Below are 17,638 nucleotides of genomic sequence, written 5' to 3'. Positions count from 1 at the left end.
TTGCCTGCTTCTCTGACATCATCCAGTTGAGACCATAGACTGTTATGGTTGAGACAGACTCAAATCTATAGGCCTACTGTTTAAAGCACATTGTTCGGATGTCATTGACAGGGCACACACAGATTTTCTATTAAGCTTTATAACTTTTTTTTTACCAGTTTGAACACCAAAGCAGCAGATAGCACAGTAAACAGAGTTTACCATGACTCAGCTGAAAACATTTGAAACCAATTCACAGCTGTAACAGGATGTATTGTAGTTATGGCTTACTTATGATCCTCGTGAAGTTTGGGATATAGCAATAAAGGCTTTAGAATCCATTCTAAAGATTTTTAGCACACATTTCTGAGTTGATGTGTTAAAACATGCAACAATTTGTTCATCATTATATGCAGCTAAAAAGTGATTTCAAATCAATGTTATGTTGAGTTTTATTTTCAAACACAAGGTTGTTTGTCTGTTTTGTTAAGTGTGTAAAGAAATATCTTATACGAGGGCCATCAAATTGTCTCTAAAAGTTATTACCACAGGCTAGTTTCTCAAAAGGTTCCGAATACCGGGGAAAGTTCATGCGGTCGAAAAGTGGTTAAAATGTAAAGGTCAGCAAAAGCAAAAAGTGACTTCACCATATATGGACTTGATGTAGGCTAGACGCCAAGACTCATGCATCATAAAAATAGCAATTGATTATTTTTTGTTGTTGAACTAAATGGGGTCATTGTACCTCTGAGAGTTGAATTACTCTTGGTTTGCACCTAACTAATACACATTAAGGTGCTTATATTGACAGTTTGTATTTTCACACAATTGACCTCATTGTCCCATTATTACCTTTTTCTAATACTCATTCAGACCTCATGACTAATAGACAGCTCCTCCAGAGTACATAGGTAAATCAGCTAAGCTATTCTTAATTTCTCCGTTTCCAAAATAAAATAAAAACGTACAGCTTTGTAAGAAAGTAGAATTACTTTTTTTTTTTTAATGACAAGGTAAACAATAATATGGAGATAATATATATATATAAAAGGTAATGGTTTATGTGGTTAATAGCTTACTTTCATTTCCTGTCCTAAAATGTGCTGAGACGTTAGTCAGCAAAGCCAAAATACGGGTGGTTTGCTGAGTCAAATCTGTTCTTTGAACCTCAATAATGCTATTCACCTCGTGGCCTTGCATATTATTACAGCTTTATTAAGTAAACAACAAAAAGTAATTGTGCAGCCATGTCTCCCCCTAGATGCTGCTGGAAAAGATACGTATCCAGAGGTTAAAAAAATAAAAATACAAAAAGGCTTGTGTAGAGTAAAATCATTTCATGGAAGCAATAAAGTGGAGTGGGTTTTGGTACAGCCCTCTTTATCCTCTGAATTGAACAATATCACAGACAGCTTTGTAGAAACCCCTTTCCCATGGAGATTGCGTTGGTACACTTCACTCCTCTCTTACCTTCACCCAGGCTTCATTAGCAGACACACATGCACACACTTCACCTCCCAACGGTTTGCAATTTCCTATGCAGGTGGCTAATTTCATCACAGGTGGAGGTCAGGAGCGTTAATTCCACTACATGGGTGAACAGGTCCTGTCAGTTCATTTTATTATTTACAACCTTTGCAAAAAAGCTAAATTATCCGTCTGTAAGTTATTTGATTACTAGCTCTTATAAGCTTGCCAAATAATTGTTATAAAAAGACTTGGCGTAGCAAGACATATTTGACGCTAATTAAAAGAGATTTCCTCCGGTAACTTCCTTCATCTTTTTAAACATTTCAGTTTTCATCAGCTGAATGTGGTGTGTATCAGGGGTTTAGTCCATTTAAAGCCACAGATTTAGATTCTGTAAATATTTCCCACCATGCAGGTCTAACTTCCCAGACCTAAGTTTAGTTCTTAGGTCATGTCATTACAGGCAGTCATACAGTACATGGTGGGGGAGAATGTAACCATTGAAAAAACTCCTACGTAGTAAATGCATCTTGAGTTGGAAATATTTTCAGATTATTTTTTAAACTAGAATCAGCCAATTAAGCACCCACCACATAACTTTTCAGTTGTAGAATGTAAGCCTGCAGGAGTTAAGGCCATGATTAGAAAACGTGTCTTTCCCCTTTTGTCTTGACAGCTTGTGAGAAAGTATAGGCTCTTTGATAAGCTGTTCAGCTATAATGCATTAATATAAAAAACCAGACCATGACACAGTTGAGTATTTGATATTGTAATTAAAAAAACAGTTATAATAAATTAAAAGTGAAACATAATATGCCAAAGCAGCAAACGAAACAACAGGATCTCTTACTAGACTCACTGCTGCTGTGTACATGTGTGGCTCTGAGGTCACTGAAGCCAGTCAATCCAACATTATAATATGACATTAATCCACTTCAGATTTTGTGGGCCACTGATTGTCAACTCCCTAGGCTATTATCGATAAGCAAATCCTGTTCTTTGCATAATAAAGCAAGTCATGTTGGTGTCAAAAAACAAGTGTGCACTCAAAACTTTCCCACTCTAGATATGATCGTGACAGAGGGAAGAACTGGTTACATTCTCCTCTAACTCCTAAAGTTCTATGAATCATACCAGAAAACAATCCGCAGCGATAAAGTCAGGACTCTGTCTGCACACACATTCACGCTTACATGCACACAAACCATGATCTGTAAACTGAGCAGGTTTTGCCAAATAGGCACCCTTCTAGATCTTCATTGGTGACCTATTCTGTGTCTAACCGCACACAAGCCAAAACAGATCACATGCAGAGGCTCAGCACACATTGCATCAGCCTGTCCACATAAGGGCATCACATATATCAAGAGATCATGTTATTTTAAAAGGTGGTTCAGGCTTCCAGCTGTAGGGGAAACCACAGGACGGAGTTGACACAGTGGCTAGTCTGAGACACTGCTCAGACATCATCAGGCTTCACAGAGGACAACTGGGAAATCTACATGGATGCAAGGGATGTCCAGCTTTATAATTCCCTGGAAGGACACAAGAGAGATTACAATTATTTGGACTGATAATACAGAGAACTACTGATGGTAAGTAAGGGATAATTCATTTAGGGATTATAATTTCCTCACCTGAGGTGTTAGGTTTTTTTGAATCCTCTTCAGCTTGGCTTTTTTACGTCCATTTTTTGTCACAATGGCCTCTTCATAGAACTCATGGGCCAGGTCGCCATCTTCATCAAAGTACATAGAGCTGCGGCAGAGAGACCAAATTAATTAGCCGTACATACATAATATGTCTGTGTGTATCCAAACCTTCAGAAGATACTAAAACGACAACATTACAAGAGTCATATTATCAGTAATTCTTAATCACACAACGTACGATGACGTGAATATCAAACATTATTGTGGACCATTGTGATGCTCACCACCTTAATGTGAAAAAAACTGGGGAGATGACAATCGATTCAAAGTCAATTGGTGACCATAGTCCAGCAATCATTCACATATCACATCATTCATGTCCCCATAAATCAAGTTTATAATATAAATATCTTGGTGTCCGCATTCAGCTCGCTCAAATGGCATGTACATTTTGAAAAACTTTTGTTCTAGGTTGCAACAGAGGATGTTTTTTTCTGTTTTTTGTTGAGAAGGCTTAGATCTATGATGTAAATAGTAAACTCATGATTTGATCTTATCAAACAATTTTGGAGAGTGTAAATCACAACGGCAAGTATGTTATGGTAACCTGTCAGCACAGTTAAAGTCTAAGCTTGCACGTCTTACTCAAACGGCCAAGAAGATCATAAAGGGGAAAAGAAAAGCCTTGAAAAATCTGTGCTCAGGGAGGCACAAAAGAGTCGGACTGACCCAACACACATTCTAAACCCAGAATTCAAGGTGTTGCCTTCAGGCCGACAGTTGCGAAAGTGCCAAATTGCAGGCTAAACTGATACAAAAATTCATTAATCACTCAAAATATGAAATCGCACCAAGTTGTAGTATTATATGATATAGATTTTAGTGGATGACTATGATATTGCAACTTGATTATTTATTATCTGGTTTGATTATAACTGGTTTTATTATTTGAAACTATTGTCTTGACACTCAACATGTGAATTTAAGCACTTTTATGCATGAGTGTATGATATATGTTCTATGCGTGTATGTGCATTGTTGGCAAGATTGTTGTGTGTTGCAGTGGCTTAGAGCCAAAGATACATTTACCTGCGGGACAATAAAGTATATCTTATCTAGTTTTTGCATACAGGCTACTATTTGGTGCGACACAAAGAGAGTTAGTCAATTAAAAAAAAGCCACTAAAGATACACAACCAAAAAAGAATTGGTTTTAGGGGGTCTAGTCCACAAATGTGTGAGCATTTAAAAACCTATAACGAGCTGCTTAGTTTGCTTATGCCTTGGCTTCATCAGTAAACCTCTTTGGAATTTTTTACATTACAATAAGTAGTTTACATAAAAAATAAAAAATAAAAACATTCAGTCAGCTGTCTTCCTGTGGGTAAAATGCCTGGTTTTGAAAACTCAGAAGAGTACTGTAACAGCTCAGTACAGCAGCGGTGTGCAGCAGCCGAACACTATGCTTGTGTCCACTCCTGTCAAATAAAAACGAGGGGAATGAAGATAGAGTGGGCACATTATCCATCCATATTTTCCATATTAGGAACTTGGCTGATGGAATAGACATCAACTGATCTGACAAATTCTGGTTTACGGTATAATGCAACAGAGGATGGGTCAGAATTGTTGTGCAAACAACGTGAATTTATGGCTCCATTTTGCTCAGTGTCAACAACACAGGCTGAAGGTAAATGTGTGGGAACGTTTTCTGTGCAAACACAGGTGCGTCTCTCGATGGTCTTGACACCATGTCATAAAACATTCTCGAGTTCTGTCCAAGAACTTTAACCACATTGGCTAACTCCGACAGCCGTCTTCATACCCACGTTTCAGCTCAATAGTACACCATTTTAGGCGAGGTTGGGCATGATGTTTAAAGCATGTAGTGGAGTGGTGGAGGTGGCACAGCCTTGTACCGTCATTGTTCCGTTGACCCCATGTTAACCTACATACTGTATGACTAATAAAGTAAAACTAAAAATGAATCTATATGCATTGCCACATCGGCAGGAACTGCGAGATGCCATCACATCAATATGGAGCTATTTTTCTTTGAAACATTCTGGGTGCAAAGGGACCAGGACCCCAAAAAAATAAACTAATAAAACTATAAACTCCAAATTAATACAGTAAACAAAACAAAAATCTGCTTTTACTGGGAACTAAGAGGAATATCAATATGGGTATTTGTGTTGTAAGCCGGCAATATGCTTATTGGAACAGATCTCTGTATATGAGTCTATGAATGTCCTGAAGAAAGCATGATGGAGGCTACATGCTGCTGAGGCTATATTTACCTTCGTCTAGTTAACACAAAAGGTGTTGCACTTGGGAAACTTCGAACTCTCGCCATTGACTGCTCGTTTCCATCTTTGGTTGGATCGTCCGTACTACCTGAGCCAGAAAAAGGCCAAAATCCTTTGGATTTGGAGCCGCTACCACCCATCTTCAGCTGCAGCACATTATTTTCTTGGGTCACAGGACTGCCAGTAGTGTTACAGTGTTACTGTACCAGATGAAATGTGACGTTCAGAATATGAAACCTTTGAAAAGTGACACATGAAAGGGAGGCGTTAAGTCATTTGAGGCCATATATTATAACACAAGCAAAACAATCTACAATTAACATCCTTTTTTTCAGCGTACGCTGGGAACCCAGTTTTCTGTGGACAAGAAAGGTGATACCAGAGAAAGATCATAACTCTACCTTAAATATGAAAATGACAACAAATAGGCTATACTGCAACACCTGTGCATTTGCTAAAATTCGAGTCATTTGACCATATGTGCCAGAATATAGCAGGCCATCTAAATTACATGTAATATGTAACATATATTATAATGCAAAGCCTGCCAAGGTCGCAAACCTGACCACCCTTCTATGTCCTATCATTATCAAGTTGAAATGGTAACGTTATTTGAAAACAAGACAATCCTGAATAACGTTAGTCAGCTTTGCTTAGAGGGCTCGGGCATTAGCATAGGTTATCTGGACAGGAAGATGAACGCGGCTAGCTAGCTTTGACCGACAAGACCATTAAGAAATTGGTCCTGCTTGCGTTAGTTACAGTGGATTTTATGTCTCTTTATGTCCTGGCTGCTAGCATTACCACTAGCTAGCTAAAGACAGGTTGGTTAGCACTCGGTTAACGTTACTATCATTAGCCAGGTCAACATGTTTCTATCTGGTTTAACGTTACAAAATAACGTTTACAGCCGCTGCCAAAGGCTAACGTTAGCTGTTTCGATAATTGGCGTTTGTCGCTTCCGCTTAGCTGGTTGAAAACATACCTAAAGTGGGGTTTGGTGTGTTCGCAGGTATGAAATGTTCTTTGATGAATTTGTCTTGGTGGGTTGCTAAATCTATACAAGATAACGCTAGCTGTTTATGCCAACTAACGTTGCACGTTCTTCTTCTCCGTGTTTTTCTCTGCCGGCTGGTAAAGAGATTGTGGTGAGCTACCGCCACCACATGGACAGAATGTGCTAAACACAAGAGTCAAAACGTACTGTAAACCTCTGCCTGTTCTCTTAATACATCCATGTGCCCATAGACATATATCTATATTATGCATGGATGTATTAAGATATTATGTCTATGCATGTGCCTGTCCCATTCTTCTTCTTCTTCTTCTTCTTCTTCTTCTTCTTCTTCTTCTTCTTTGGGGTTTTACGACATCCGGCATCCAAAAAGTTGCATTGCTGCCATCTATGGAACTAGCACCTTAGTGCACTATATCCTGTTATACAGTCCAGTGTCTATTAAAAATTTGAAAAAACAACGTTTTCCCCTCCCACTTGACCCTACTTCTAAAATACTTTTCAGAGATACTTCTTCCAAGCCAATTTCTCGTAATTCTCTGAGTAGATCTAGTCTTTGGCGGTCATGCACTGTCTCAAGTTCCTGACATGAACACAAGCCACTCTGGTGTTTTCCTAAAATAAATAAAGTGCTGTTCAAAAACGTGACCAATCCTCATTCTAGAAATAATAACCTCTTCCTTACGTCTAACCTCCCCTCTTTTACAAACATTAACTGAGTCAGTTACCCTAGACTACTAGATATTGAGAATAGGTGCTAGAGCTCCCTTTGTTTTCTTGCTCCCAGAGATGTTGCCATTTTAAAATTGTTCCCTGCCACACAATACTTTTACCTTCCGCCTTGGATAGATTAATGTTGACATCTATGGTTTTCTTTTGAGCAGCTTCCTTGACCAGCTTATCAACCTTTTCATTTGTTGCAATATCTACATGAGCTGGGAGGGACCCATACAAATGATATTTCTACCCCTCTCCTTTTCACATCTTTAATTGCCAGAAGACTATCATATACAAGGTCTTGTTGACTCTTTGATGACCCTTTCCAAATACTATTGATAGCTGACACAGAGTGACTATCAACACTTTATGGTTCTGAATCTGCTCATATAACTCCACTGTGAATACACTTAGGAAATTTGAGGTTCCCTTACAAGCTTGGGCATTCCACCTCTGAACAACAAAAGCTGCTCCTGTAGCACCTGTTTCTTGATCCTTTGAACCATCAGTAAAAATGAATATGTGTTCCTGATATCTTTCTATTATATAACACTGGAATTCATACACCAAATCTGATTCAGGATTTTCAGGTAAAAAACATAGCCTTAGTCTTCTCAATAGAGAATCTAAACCCCCATTTCCATCCCCAATCCTCCACTAGCATTAGCTTCCTGCACCTTCTTCAGGGTATACTTCACATTTTTCCCCTTTTCCATAGGCTACCATCGTCTGCAAATAGTGACTTTCCAATTCCTGGCTGAACATTACAAAAAACATAATTAATCAATAACACTACCTTGTGGTGTCCCATTTTCTACCAAACACCTTCTAGATGTTTCTGTCCCTATTTTCACCTGAATACTTCTATTATTTAAAAGGTCAATTTGCCTGTCCCATTAACTATTAACCATAGACGTATACAGTCTATGCTATTAACTAGACATTAAAAGAGAACGCTGTGGTACACTACAGCCAAAAGTATATGGACACCTCATACACTACCACAAACGAGGAGTCTCCCCATTACAGACATGCCCACTTTATGTTAAACTCATGCAGTTTGGGGCAAATGTGTTATTTTCGCCTATTCTAAAATGATGTATTTGAATATTTCTGCATACCGGGGTCCCTAAACAGTCTTGGAATTGCATAAATTAGGTATGACTGAGACTTGTGGATTTAGTGAGCCCAATTGTATTCATGTGTGATGATGACGTTCCCCAAAGTAGCCACTTCATTGTAGTGAAACCACTTTTTGAAACTTGACCTCGCTGTATAAAACCTATTATATGACTTCTAAGATATCACAGCCTCATGAACCTTTACAACCACAAACTAGACACCTAGGGCATTCAGAGGAGGTATGGCGTTCCTAGGTATATTAACAATAAGGGGGTTCTTCTCAGCAGTTTCCAGAACAGAAGTGCTCGTCATCCAGTTACCGAAAATGTGGTATTTTGGAGGTATTATTGACAATTTCTTTAGTCAATTCTTGAATGGTTAAAATTGTCAAATTTAGCATCAAATCTGGGAAACAAATGGTATCAACCCAAAAATTGCTGAAACAAATTTTGAGACATACATGAGCATGGGAATGGCCATCATATACTTCCATTATAATGTGCTAAGCCCTTATACACTTTCACAATTTATTTTAAATAATTAATACATTTTTATTTCAGATTTATGACTAGAACATCTTGACACACACTGCTGAGCTGCATCTGAAATTAACAGGTTCCTAGTTTTCAGATGATGTACACCACTTTTATGTGGCATCTACTGTTGTCCTTTTATCTACCCCTGAACAGCCCCCCCCCCTGTAAAAAAAAGGTGGGCGGAATGCTAAGAGGTTAAAAGCAAATCCCTGGCTGTTACAACAACATATACATTACTATGGTTTTGAATGACATGTTCAGTTGTAACATATGGATGAAATGTATTAGGTGTCAACATACTTTTATATAGTGTAGCTTACTTCAGCTTTGGCACATTAGAATGTGGACTACTGGTCTATCAAACTTACTACTTCATATAGGCTATAATTTAAACAATAACACCAGAATGACCATTATCATCAGTTTATTAAATAGTTAGAATGTAAACACATTGTTTCACATTTTAACTTGCCAAAAATCCAATTTACAGGTTCATTAAAGTGCCAACATTTTTCAAACAGCTTCACAGAATATAAATGAAACTAAATATGATAAATGCCCAGAGAGACTAAAAGTTATTACCACTATAAATAATCCAGTCAAGCAGCATCGTTTTTTAAAGAAAGAACTGCATCCAATTAAGTCCAAGATAATCTATTGCTTCTCCCAACAGTGGCTCTGCTTGCACAAAATTAACAGGGCCTACAGTAAGCCTTGTCAATGTCATTGTCTGAGCTATTTCCTTCCCTTTTACATTGCTAATCAACAACAGTATTCAAAGTGGCAAAAGTTTCTTCATCATATTAAAATACGAAGATCAGTTGAATCGCTCAAAGTCAACCAGGAGTAGTAATCCTTGCCATGGCCTGCTTCATTGTGTCTCTAGCAAGAGCGTACCGCTTCACAATCTGCCGCACATGCTCTTCTTCCTCACGCTTCAGGATTCGCAAAAAGTTGCACAACTCAGGAAAACTAAATGCGTCCCACTGTGGAGGAGAGCAATGTTTCACTTTAGAATATGTTGTATATACGGTACATTTATTTGCTTTTCAGCATATATTGACATGTTTATCATATGTATTAGTTCTCAGAGCCAAATGGACACTTACATTCACTTCCCCTGTCTCATTCTCTTTCAAAACCAGACTCAAGACTTTTTCACTGGGGCCAGCACACAAGCGCAGGTAGAGAGGGCACTCATCATCAGGCAGTTTACGCATGTACACTAAACAAAATAAAATTCAGCATTTTCAATTCAATACATGGTTCTGTATTGTTTTACAGTAACTGCACATTATTGACGATTCTACCTTGACTTTGTCTCTCAGCGCGTTCAAACAGGGCAAACTTGGCCGGGTTGTCCACCACGGTGAACTTGTTAAGCAATGCCTCGATGACTTCCCGCACACGTGTCTGGGAGCTTATATGCAGGTGCTTGGCAGCATCTTTGGGGAGGTAGAAAGATGTCCGCCGTTTCAGCCTTCTGCCCTGCTGATCTTCCTCCTGTGTTGAGCACAGGCTCTGAGAGGGAGGGAGGGAGATTGGACGGACTAACTGAAAGTGAACCTTGATGAAGCCAGTGTAGGACCCGTCTTTATTCTGCAAGGTAGACAAATATATATTGTGAAAATGGGATTGAAGTGGTCCACAAACTATTAAATACTAACAGTGTTGTGACCAAGTCATCTTTGTTCAAGTCCCAAGTAAGGCTCAAGTCATTTGGTCCAGGTCTCAAGAAAGTCTTAAGTTATTTTTTTTTTTTTTGGGCAAGTCAAGTCACAGGTTATATCAAATCAAGGCGAGTCCTTAGTTAAGGCAAGTCAAGTCCCAAATCAAGTCACTTTTTTTCACACCCAAGATAAAGCACTCTTACCTGTAGTATCAGGTCTTTATAAAGCGAAAAGACAAGGTATTAGTAGCTCATCTAATAAAATGATTGGCTAGTTTAACTTAGTAACTTAACTTAATAACTAGTACAAAAAGTATGACAATGAATTGAATCTGTATTATATCTGAATTTCAGTGAAATTAATGTAATCAAAGCAAAAGTAATTATTACTTATTTATTTCATATTCCCTCCCCATCACTTTTGAAACAGTGAAATAGTGACAGCCAGTCTACAACATCATTCTACAACTTGGTACATCTATATTTATTTGACAGATCGAGCTCTTAAGCCGCATAAGTATTTGGATTTCTTATTCCCACTTACTATTTAAAAAGGTGCTGTAAGTGATATAACTTTTGTCAAAATAAGTGTGTAATAGCTACATTGATCTCAGTCATCAAGTCATTTATTTTTTGTCAAGTCAAGTTGCAAGTCATCGAAACAGTAGTCTTGCTTTGCCAGACCCTCCTCCACAGCGCTGCGAAGGAGGGTCTGGCTAGTCCACACAGCATTGAACATGTACGTTCAAAAGTTGTTTTTAGTCGTGTAACAGAAAACTCAGATAGTCTAGCTAGCTGTCTGGATTTACCCTGCAGAGATCTGAGGAGCAGTTAACCATAGTCCTCATGAATATATAAAAAGAATTCCAACACAAACAAAACGGTAGGTAACGGACATCCGGCTGAAAAGAGTTAAATTTGGAATTTCCGAAGTGGAACGTCATGGATGTAGACTATCAAAACAGTGACTACAGTCGACCAGAGTCCAAGTCACCAAGTCTCAAGTACACATCTCTGAATGTTGTTACAATTTAAATACAGTTCAAGTACACATTTGTGCATGGATGAATGTTCGGAGAAAAAAAGTTTATTAGTCACTCACAACCATCATGTACAGATTGCTGTTGATCTGTGCATTATACTCCTTAACCTTCTGTTGAATCTCACTAACAGTCAACGCCCGGTTACCCCAATCGATCTGTTCATCCTAAAAAGAAAAGAGCAGCAAATAGGCCACATAATGTCAGCAGAAAGCTTGTCCTCACAAGTGAGCGTTGAGGATGGAGAGAAAGTGACAGAGAACAGGTGCATGGAAATAAAAGTAAAAGCCAATTCAAGCTTTTTATCTGTGGTTAGAAAATAAATACATGATTTTGTATAGTTAACCAGAAAGTGAAAACAGCTTTGTGCCTTTGAATCATGCCATAGCCTCACTGCTGATCTTCTTACCTTGTGAAAGAAAGACGTATATTTAGTCAAATACGGTTCCAGCTCTGAGCTGCTGTCCTCCTGACTGCAGAATGTGTTAGTACTTGCTGTGCTTCCCCAGGTCATCTCCAAGGTTCAGTTGAACTTTATTAGATTTTTGTCATTGCCAAAATCATAAAATAATTTCTGGAGTTATATGTCAGAATTTACTTAGCTCTCCTCTGTCCTTTCTTCTGCCTCAAGAGATCTGATTCTGCTAACAGCTCTTTTGACCTCAGCATTTCCATTTGCTCCTCCCTGACAATAAAACCTCACAAAGCCCACCCCCAGAGGAGATCTGCTCAAATTGTCCTATATGAAAAACATTCACCCAATGTTATTGCTGATGTGCGTGTACACATTCACATTAAAATGTAGTTTCCATATATAACTGATCATATCACAACTCCACCAATAGCTTTATTTCTTAAAAAAAAATAACTATTCTGCCACATCTTCATGCTGTGCTTTAAAGGGGACATAAAATGCAAATTTTCATGTTCATACTTGTATATTGGGTTTCTACTAGAAAATGTTTACATGCTTTAATGTTAAAAAAACACATTATTTTTATATACTGTCTGTCTGAATATAGTGTACCTGTGTTCATTCTCTGTCTGAAATGCTCCGTTTTGGCGCCTGTGTCTTTAAGCCATCCTCCTGAAAAAGCCCAGTCTGCTCTGATTGGCTTGTGAGAAAAATATGGCGTACCTTTGCAAAGGTAGTTCTAAGCCATGGGTGGAGATACTCAGCTGGGGGCCAGTATATCCTAATGAGCCTGCATGAGACATAGGTATGTGCACAAGCATTGAAAAAGTGAGTTTTCCATAATATGTCCCATTTTACACAGTCTAGTTAAGCAATCTATTAGGACTTTAAAAATCATGATAAATCAACTTTTCTGATTTTTGCTGAATGCCCCATTGGACATGATGGTAGACTTCATATTAATATGGTCTGAGCAAGCTGAAAAACGGTGAACCAATCCTTTAATTATCTGATAACTTGTGTTGGTCCCAGATTTGTTTTGTGTGGTTCTGAAATAAAGGCAGCTGTTTTATTGTAAAGTTGTTAAGTTATCCCCTCCCCTTAGCTCTCTCCTAAATTACGTTCTCTATAGATGCATTGACAATGAGGAGGTAATAAAACCAGCATCTTTGAGGACATATGGCACAGTGACACTCAGTGGACAGCAGTGGACAATCTGGTAGCCTCCGTCTGCTTTGACCTATACTCACCTAAAACAATCCAATAAAGACAGCTTTCTATACAAATGTACTATTGATAAAATATGTGATTGTAGCTTTGTTTCTCACCACATTTGTGTCTGTCTCGAGGGAGTCGATAGAGGAATCTTCCTTGTTTGTTAACAAATTATCTGTGCTGCAGTCCAGCTGGATGAATGGTCGGCAGCGGTAGTGACAAGTGTAACTGCAGTCTGAGAAAGAGAGAGAGAGAGAGAGAGGGAGAGAGAGAGAGTAAATTCTCAATTATACTTTGGCTAGCGGTCAACGTTTGTTGTGTAGAGCCCTCTGTGAATTTTGTTCAGTAATCTGTCCCTGTGCTGAAAAACATCACCCAAAACACACTAACCTAGATGCATTATCTACATGTATGTTATGTAAGCAACATGCCAAAATGTTTGTATCTACAAAATAAAAATTGCCCATGTTTGAGATTTAATGGGATGTTAATTATAAGCAGTTATCACTCTGTCAACTGTTTGTTTCTAAGTGTGACAGCAGTTCATTTCTTGGTTGAACTGGGACAGGAATGTTCCAACATGAAGCTTGCCAGAGCTTCCTACAGATTAGTACAAACTCTGTGATAAAGTTTCTCATGAATCGAAAAATAACATGAGCATCCTGCATTCTGGTGATACTGGAAAGTGAAGACTACGTCACTGCTCTGTGAGCTTTGGATGGACATCACTTAGTTATTATGGGGCTACAGAGCTGATTTGGGCTTTTATTTGAGGGCATTTTAAAGGGGTGATAGAATGCAAAACCGATTCGACCTTGTTATAGTTGAATAAAGACAGTTTGGTGGGTAAATAGGACACACATAGAACCTCAAAATCCCATTGATACCTCTTTCCTCTGCAAATCTCACAATTTGAAACTGCCTCTGAAAACGGGCAAATCTCAACGAAGCTAATAGTTGACGTCAACTCGGTGGCTCCTCCTTATTTGGCTTTGTCACGCCCCAACATTTACATAGGCTACACCACTGATCTGAGATCAGGTAGTCTTCTGAATAGGTTGCGCACATCTCAGAAATTGTATACATTGTTCATCTGCTATTTTATCACTAAATTCACTTCTGAGACTTTTTATGCTTGAAATCAACTATGCAGAGGTCAAATATGGGCCGTTTTACAAAAAGTGATGGCTAATTGCAAATTTTGTCCAACTGTGTGTTGGAGTTCAGTGGCCGGTGCTCCCTGGGTTGCTGCCTCGCCGCCCGGCCTGACCTCCTTCACAGACCCCGGCCCGCTGTGCGCTAGATGGAGCTCCGTCACGGCCCGCAGCCCGCGGTGCTCCATACCCGCGCAAAGTCACCGTTTCTGGGTTACTGGACTACCAAATTCCGCTGCCCTGACAGAGCTCCACGCCCTGCAGCTCCCCTCTTCCTGCTAAATGGCCGGTGTGTGTGAGTGAGAGCGCGGTCAGCGAGCTTGTTACGCCCGCAATCTCTTACCACAGGTTCCAGTTAATCTTGTGTGTTGAGTTATTTAAACAAACGATCGGGGAAATAAACGCCTCTTGTCAGCTAGTGAGCTGGATGGAGCTCTATCAATAAGAGCTAGCTTGACTCCTCCTAACGAGACCTCTGAAATTCACAAAAATGCATTAAATTGAAATCAGACCAGTAACACAGAAACGGTGACTTTGCCCTGGGTATGGAGCCCAGCAGGCTGCTGCTTTCTCGTCAGACTGTGTGGACCTCCTGAAGTCCGACACGTCTTACCAAATCTGCAATTAGCCATCAATTTTCTTAAAACGGCCCATATTTGAGCTTTATATCGTTGATTTCCTGCATAAAAAAGTCTCAGAAGTGAATTTAATAACGAAATAGCAGACAAAGAATGTATAACCTGTTGCAGTTTCTGTAATATGAGACCTTCTGTCTCGTCTCCAATATATGTGTATGTGGTTCGCTCAACCAATCAGCGCGCAGCTCATCTAAATATTCATGAGCATACCAAATTTGGAAGAAAAGCTCTTGTCCGAAATAGGGCCATATTCACAGGGTAGTTAAGGCCCCATAGAATAGCACCTGGTCCATTTTCAGCCCAACCAATGTTACATACCCTATTAGGAGACCTTAAGGAACAGTGTGAAATACCCTATATAATCATTCTATCACCCCTTTAAGCCATTTCTAATAAGGCTAAAGGATTTATCTTAATTGATTGTGTCACATGCAATAACGATGAAGTGGCTGGTTGCGTCTCTTTGCTTTGTTTTTAGGTCAACGGTTGTAGAAAAATATTCTCATCATTTACGCATCAAACATAAAGGACAAGGCTAGTGTTATTCTACATTTTTCTTATACCCAAAATCAAATATCCCACCGTGTCTCCATACTTCCCAACCTGTCTGTGGCTCTCAGCACCAAGCCCATTTGTTCCTACTAAAGACTTAAATCTTAAAAAAAAAAGAATTTCTAATATTTACTTTCATTTTTAAATATGGCTAAATAATGTACTTGCAATGTATAGTTTTAACAAATGTTACAAACAGGAGTAAATAATGAGTTTGTTGGGGACTATTTAATTTAATAATGCACATTTGGTGCTCTAGTGAGCATATCTGGCAGCAGGACGGTGAATGTGGGCCTGACTCAAAATAAACTACAGTGCACATGTTAATGGTATTAAAGGAACATGTCGCTCATTGATGTGCTTTTAATAACAACAAAGGTCTATGGCAAAAGGGGAAAATATTACCAGACTTATACTTTAAACAAATTGACATGTACAAGTTACTTACTGGCGCAGCGTAAACTTTGCTTATAAAGACCCCAGATGAATTCTCCACACAGGTCACACCAGGTGAGATGGGTGTGACTGTACGGCTGGAAGTCATGACCCACTCCAGCCTCTTCTATCTGGCACTGGGTAGCCTCGATGCTGACGCTGTCTCCGACCAGACGGACGACATGGAAGTGGCTTGGCTGACCCAGGTTTACAGGTGGTGGGGCTGCACGGGCCGCAGGAGCAGCCAGCTCAATTGGATCATTTACACTGAGGTCCTTCAGCTCAATCAGCTCACATTTAGACATCCTGTTGCTGATACAGACTCTGACATGTCAAGTGAGCACTTGCTGCCCATGAGCTAGTAGGCTATGGGTATACATCCAGCCCAAAGAGGAAACAGCATTATGTGCACCCTTGCATCCTTAATAAGGATGTTGTGAATGTCGGGCTTTGATTAAATGTACAGTATTTGGAGCGAGGAAAGCACCAGGTCAGTATTTTGACACCGTCCACATTGGTGTGTTGTGCAGAGGAACAGGGGGTCACTAAGTCCTTAGGAGCTGCAAGACAGTTTAAAAGCATACACAAGTACAATACAATTAATACATGTATGGATCAGTTTCACATAAAATAATCTAAAACATTTGAATCAGTTTCAGTTCAGACAATAACATTCATTAAATCAACATCCATGCTTACAGATGGGCTTTACAAATGAAAAAACAAGAGATTAACCTTTATTATCTGATGCCAGGATTGCTATTATTATTATAAAATGTGGGACAAGATGACATGGTATAATCCTGTGCAATCCTGCACTCATACTGTCTTTCTGTGCGTGACACTGAAACAAACCTGCATAAAAGTGGGCCAGTAACATTTCAATAATTAATTCCAGAAAGCACAAAACAACCTTGAATCCATTTTTTCATAAATAACTGGCAACACAATGGAAATACAAAGCCTGCAGCCATGGTTTTAAGTTTTTAAACAAGTATAATGTAATGTATGCAGCAACAGGTGCTGAGTGTGTGACAAACAGTAGTGGAATGTTTACTCATATACTGTACAAATGTAAGGTACTTGTACTTTACTTGAGTAGTTCTATTTTACGCTACTTTATACTTCTTCTCCACTGTGTTTCTAGGAAAATGTCCTACATTTCCTCCACTGTTTATTATACAGCTATGGTAGTTTTGTAGGTTAAGATTATACATAGAAAACATATGATCATTTTATAAACATTATATATTAACATTGAAAATGCTGCTTATACGTTTATGAATCAGTGATATTAATCAATTAATATAATTAATAAAACCTATAACACTGACAGGGGTCATTCTGCTGCATAATGAGTATGCCTACTTTTAGTTGTGAAATTTTAAGTACATTTTATGATACCTGTCTTGTAGCCTACTTTTACCCGGGGAAGGTTTTGAGTTCTGGACCTTCACTTGCAATGGAGTATTTTTACATTGTGGTATTGCTACTTTTACTTAAGTAAAGCATCTGATTACTTATTCCAGCCCTTGTGACAGATAGTACAGACAGGGATTGATAAGCAAACACCACTTTTCTTTGCTGTAGAACTGAATACATTCCTCTATATCACCAGGAAGAATAATACAATCTTCACAGGTGCATTAGAAACTTTAAACGTTTCATTAGTTTCCCTGTGGAGCTGCATTGTGACTTGAATATGAACAACCCGGGGCTC

The 17,638-nt window shown here is 38.9% G+C and overlaps 2 protein-coding genes across 3 annotated transcripts; both read right to left on the bottom strand.

Annotated features, from left to right (window-relative positions):
* Positions 1-2,202: 2,202 nt before the first annotated feature.
* On the bottom strand, positions 2,203-6,745 carry tusc2b (tumor suppressor 2, mitochondrial calcium regulator b). Its single transcript, XM_078248602.1, has 4 exons — positions 6,396-6,745; positions 5,402-5,647; positions 3,087-3,207; positions 2,203-2,984 (listed from the first exon to the last, which is right to left on the bottom strand). Exons 2-4 carry the CDS (start codon positions 5,548-5,550, stop codon positions 2,919-2,921), a joined length of 336 nt encoding a protein of 111 aa, XP_078104728.1. The 5' UTR covers positions 5,551-5,647; positions 6,396-6,745; the 3' UTR covers positions 2,203-2,918.
* A 2,891-nt stretch (positions 6,746-9,636) lies between these two features.
* On the bottom strand, positions 9,637-16,223 carry rassf1 (Ras association domain family member 1). 2 transcript variants are annotated; one of them, XM_078247456.1, is made up of 6 exons: positions 15,932-16,223; positions 13,253-13,374; positions 11,572-11,676; positions 10,111-10,399; positions 9,910-10,025; positions 9,637-9,786 (listed from the first exon to the last, which is right to left on the bottom strand). In XM_078247456.1, exons 1-6 carry the CDS (start codon positions 16,221-16,223, stop codon positions 9,637-9,639), a joined length of 1,074 nt encoding a protein of 357 aa, XP_078103582.1. The 2 variants fall into 2 exon arrangements, with proteins under 2 accessions (XP_078103582.1, XP_078103583.1); XM_078247457.1 differs by lacking the exons at positions 13,253-13,374; positions 15,932-16,223 and adding an exon at positions 11,904-12,023.
* Positions 16,224-17,638: the final 1,415 nt, after the last annotated feature.

Source organism: Sander vitreus, chromosome 4 (assembly GCF_031162955.1).
Source record: "Sander vitreus isolate 19-12246 chromosome 4, sanVit1, whole genome shotgun sequence".
NCBI lineage: Eukaryota > Metazoa > Chordata > Actinopteri > Perciformes > Percidae > Sander > Sander vitreus.
The sequence above is the reverse complement of the archived record's forward strand: the minus strand, read 5'-3'. Positions and strand labels throughout refer to the sequence as shown.

Bases quoted from the DNA above. Each gene is read 5' to 3' on its own strand.
- rassf1 (XM_078247456.1), bottom strand. From the start codon at position 16,223: ATGTCTAAATGTGAGCTGATTGAGCTGAAGGACCTCAGTGTAAATGAT. The intron at 11,677-13,252 runs GTGAGAAACAAA...TTTTCTTTTTAG, and splicing joins TCGAGACAGACACAAATGTG to GATGAACAGATCGATTGGGG. The intron at 10,400-11,571 runs GTGAGTGACTAA...TCTACCTTGCAG, and splicing joins GCAATCTGTACATGATGGTT to AATAAAGACGGGTCCTACAC.
- tusc2b (XM_078248602.1), bottom strand. From the start codon at position 5,550: ATGGGTGGTAGCGGCTCCAAATCCAAAGGATTTTGGCCTTTTTCTGGC. The intron at 3,208-5,401 runs GTAAATATAGCC...TCTCTGCCGCAG, and splicing joins TTTGTGTTAACTAGACGAAG to CTCTATGTACTTTGATGAAG. The intron at 2,985-3,086 runs GTGAGGAAATTA...GTGTCCTTCCAG, and splicing joins AAAAAAACCTAACACCTCAG to GGAATTATAAAGCTGGACAT.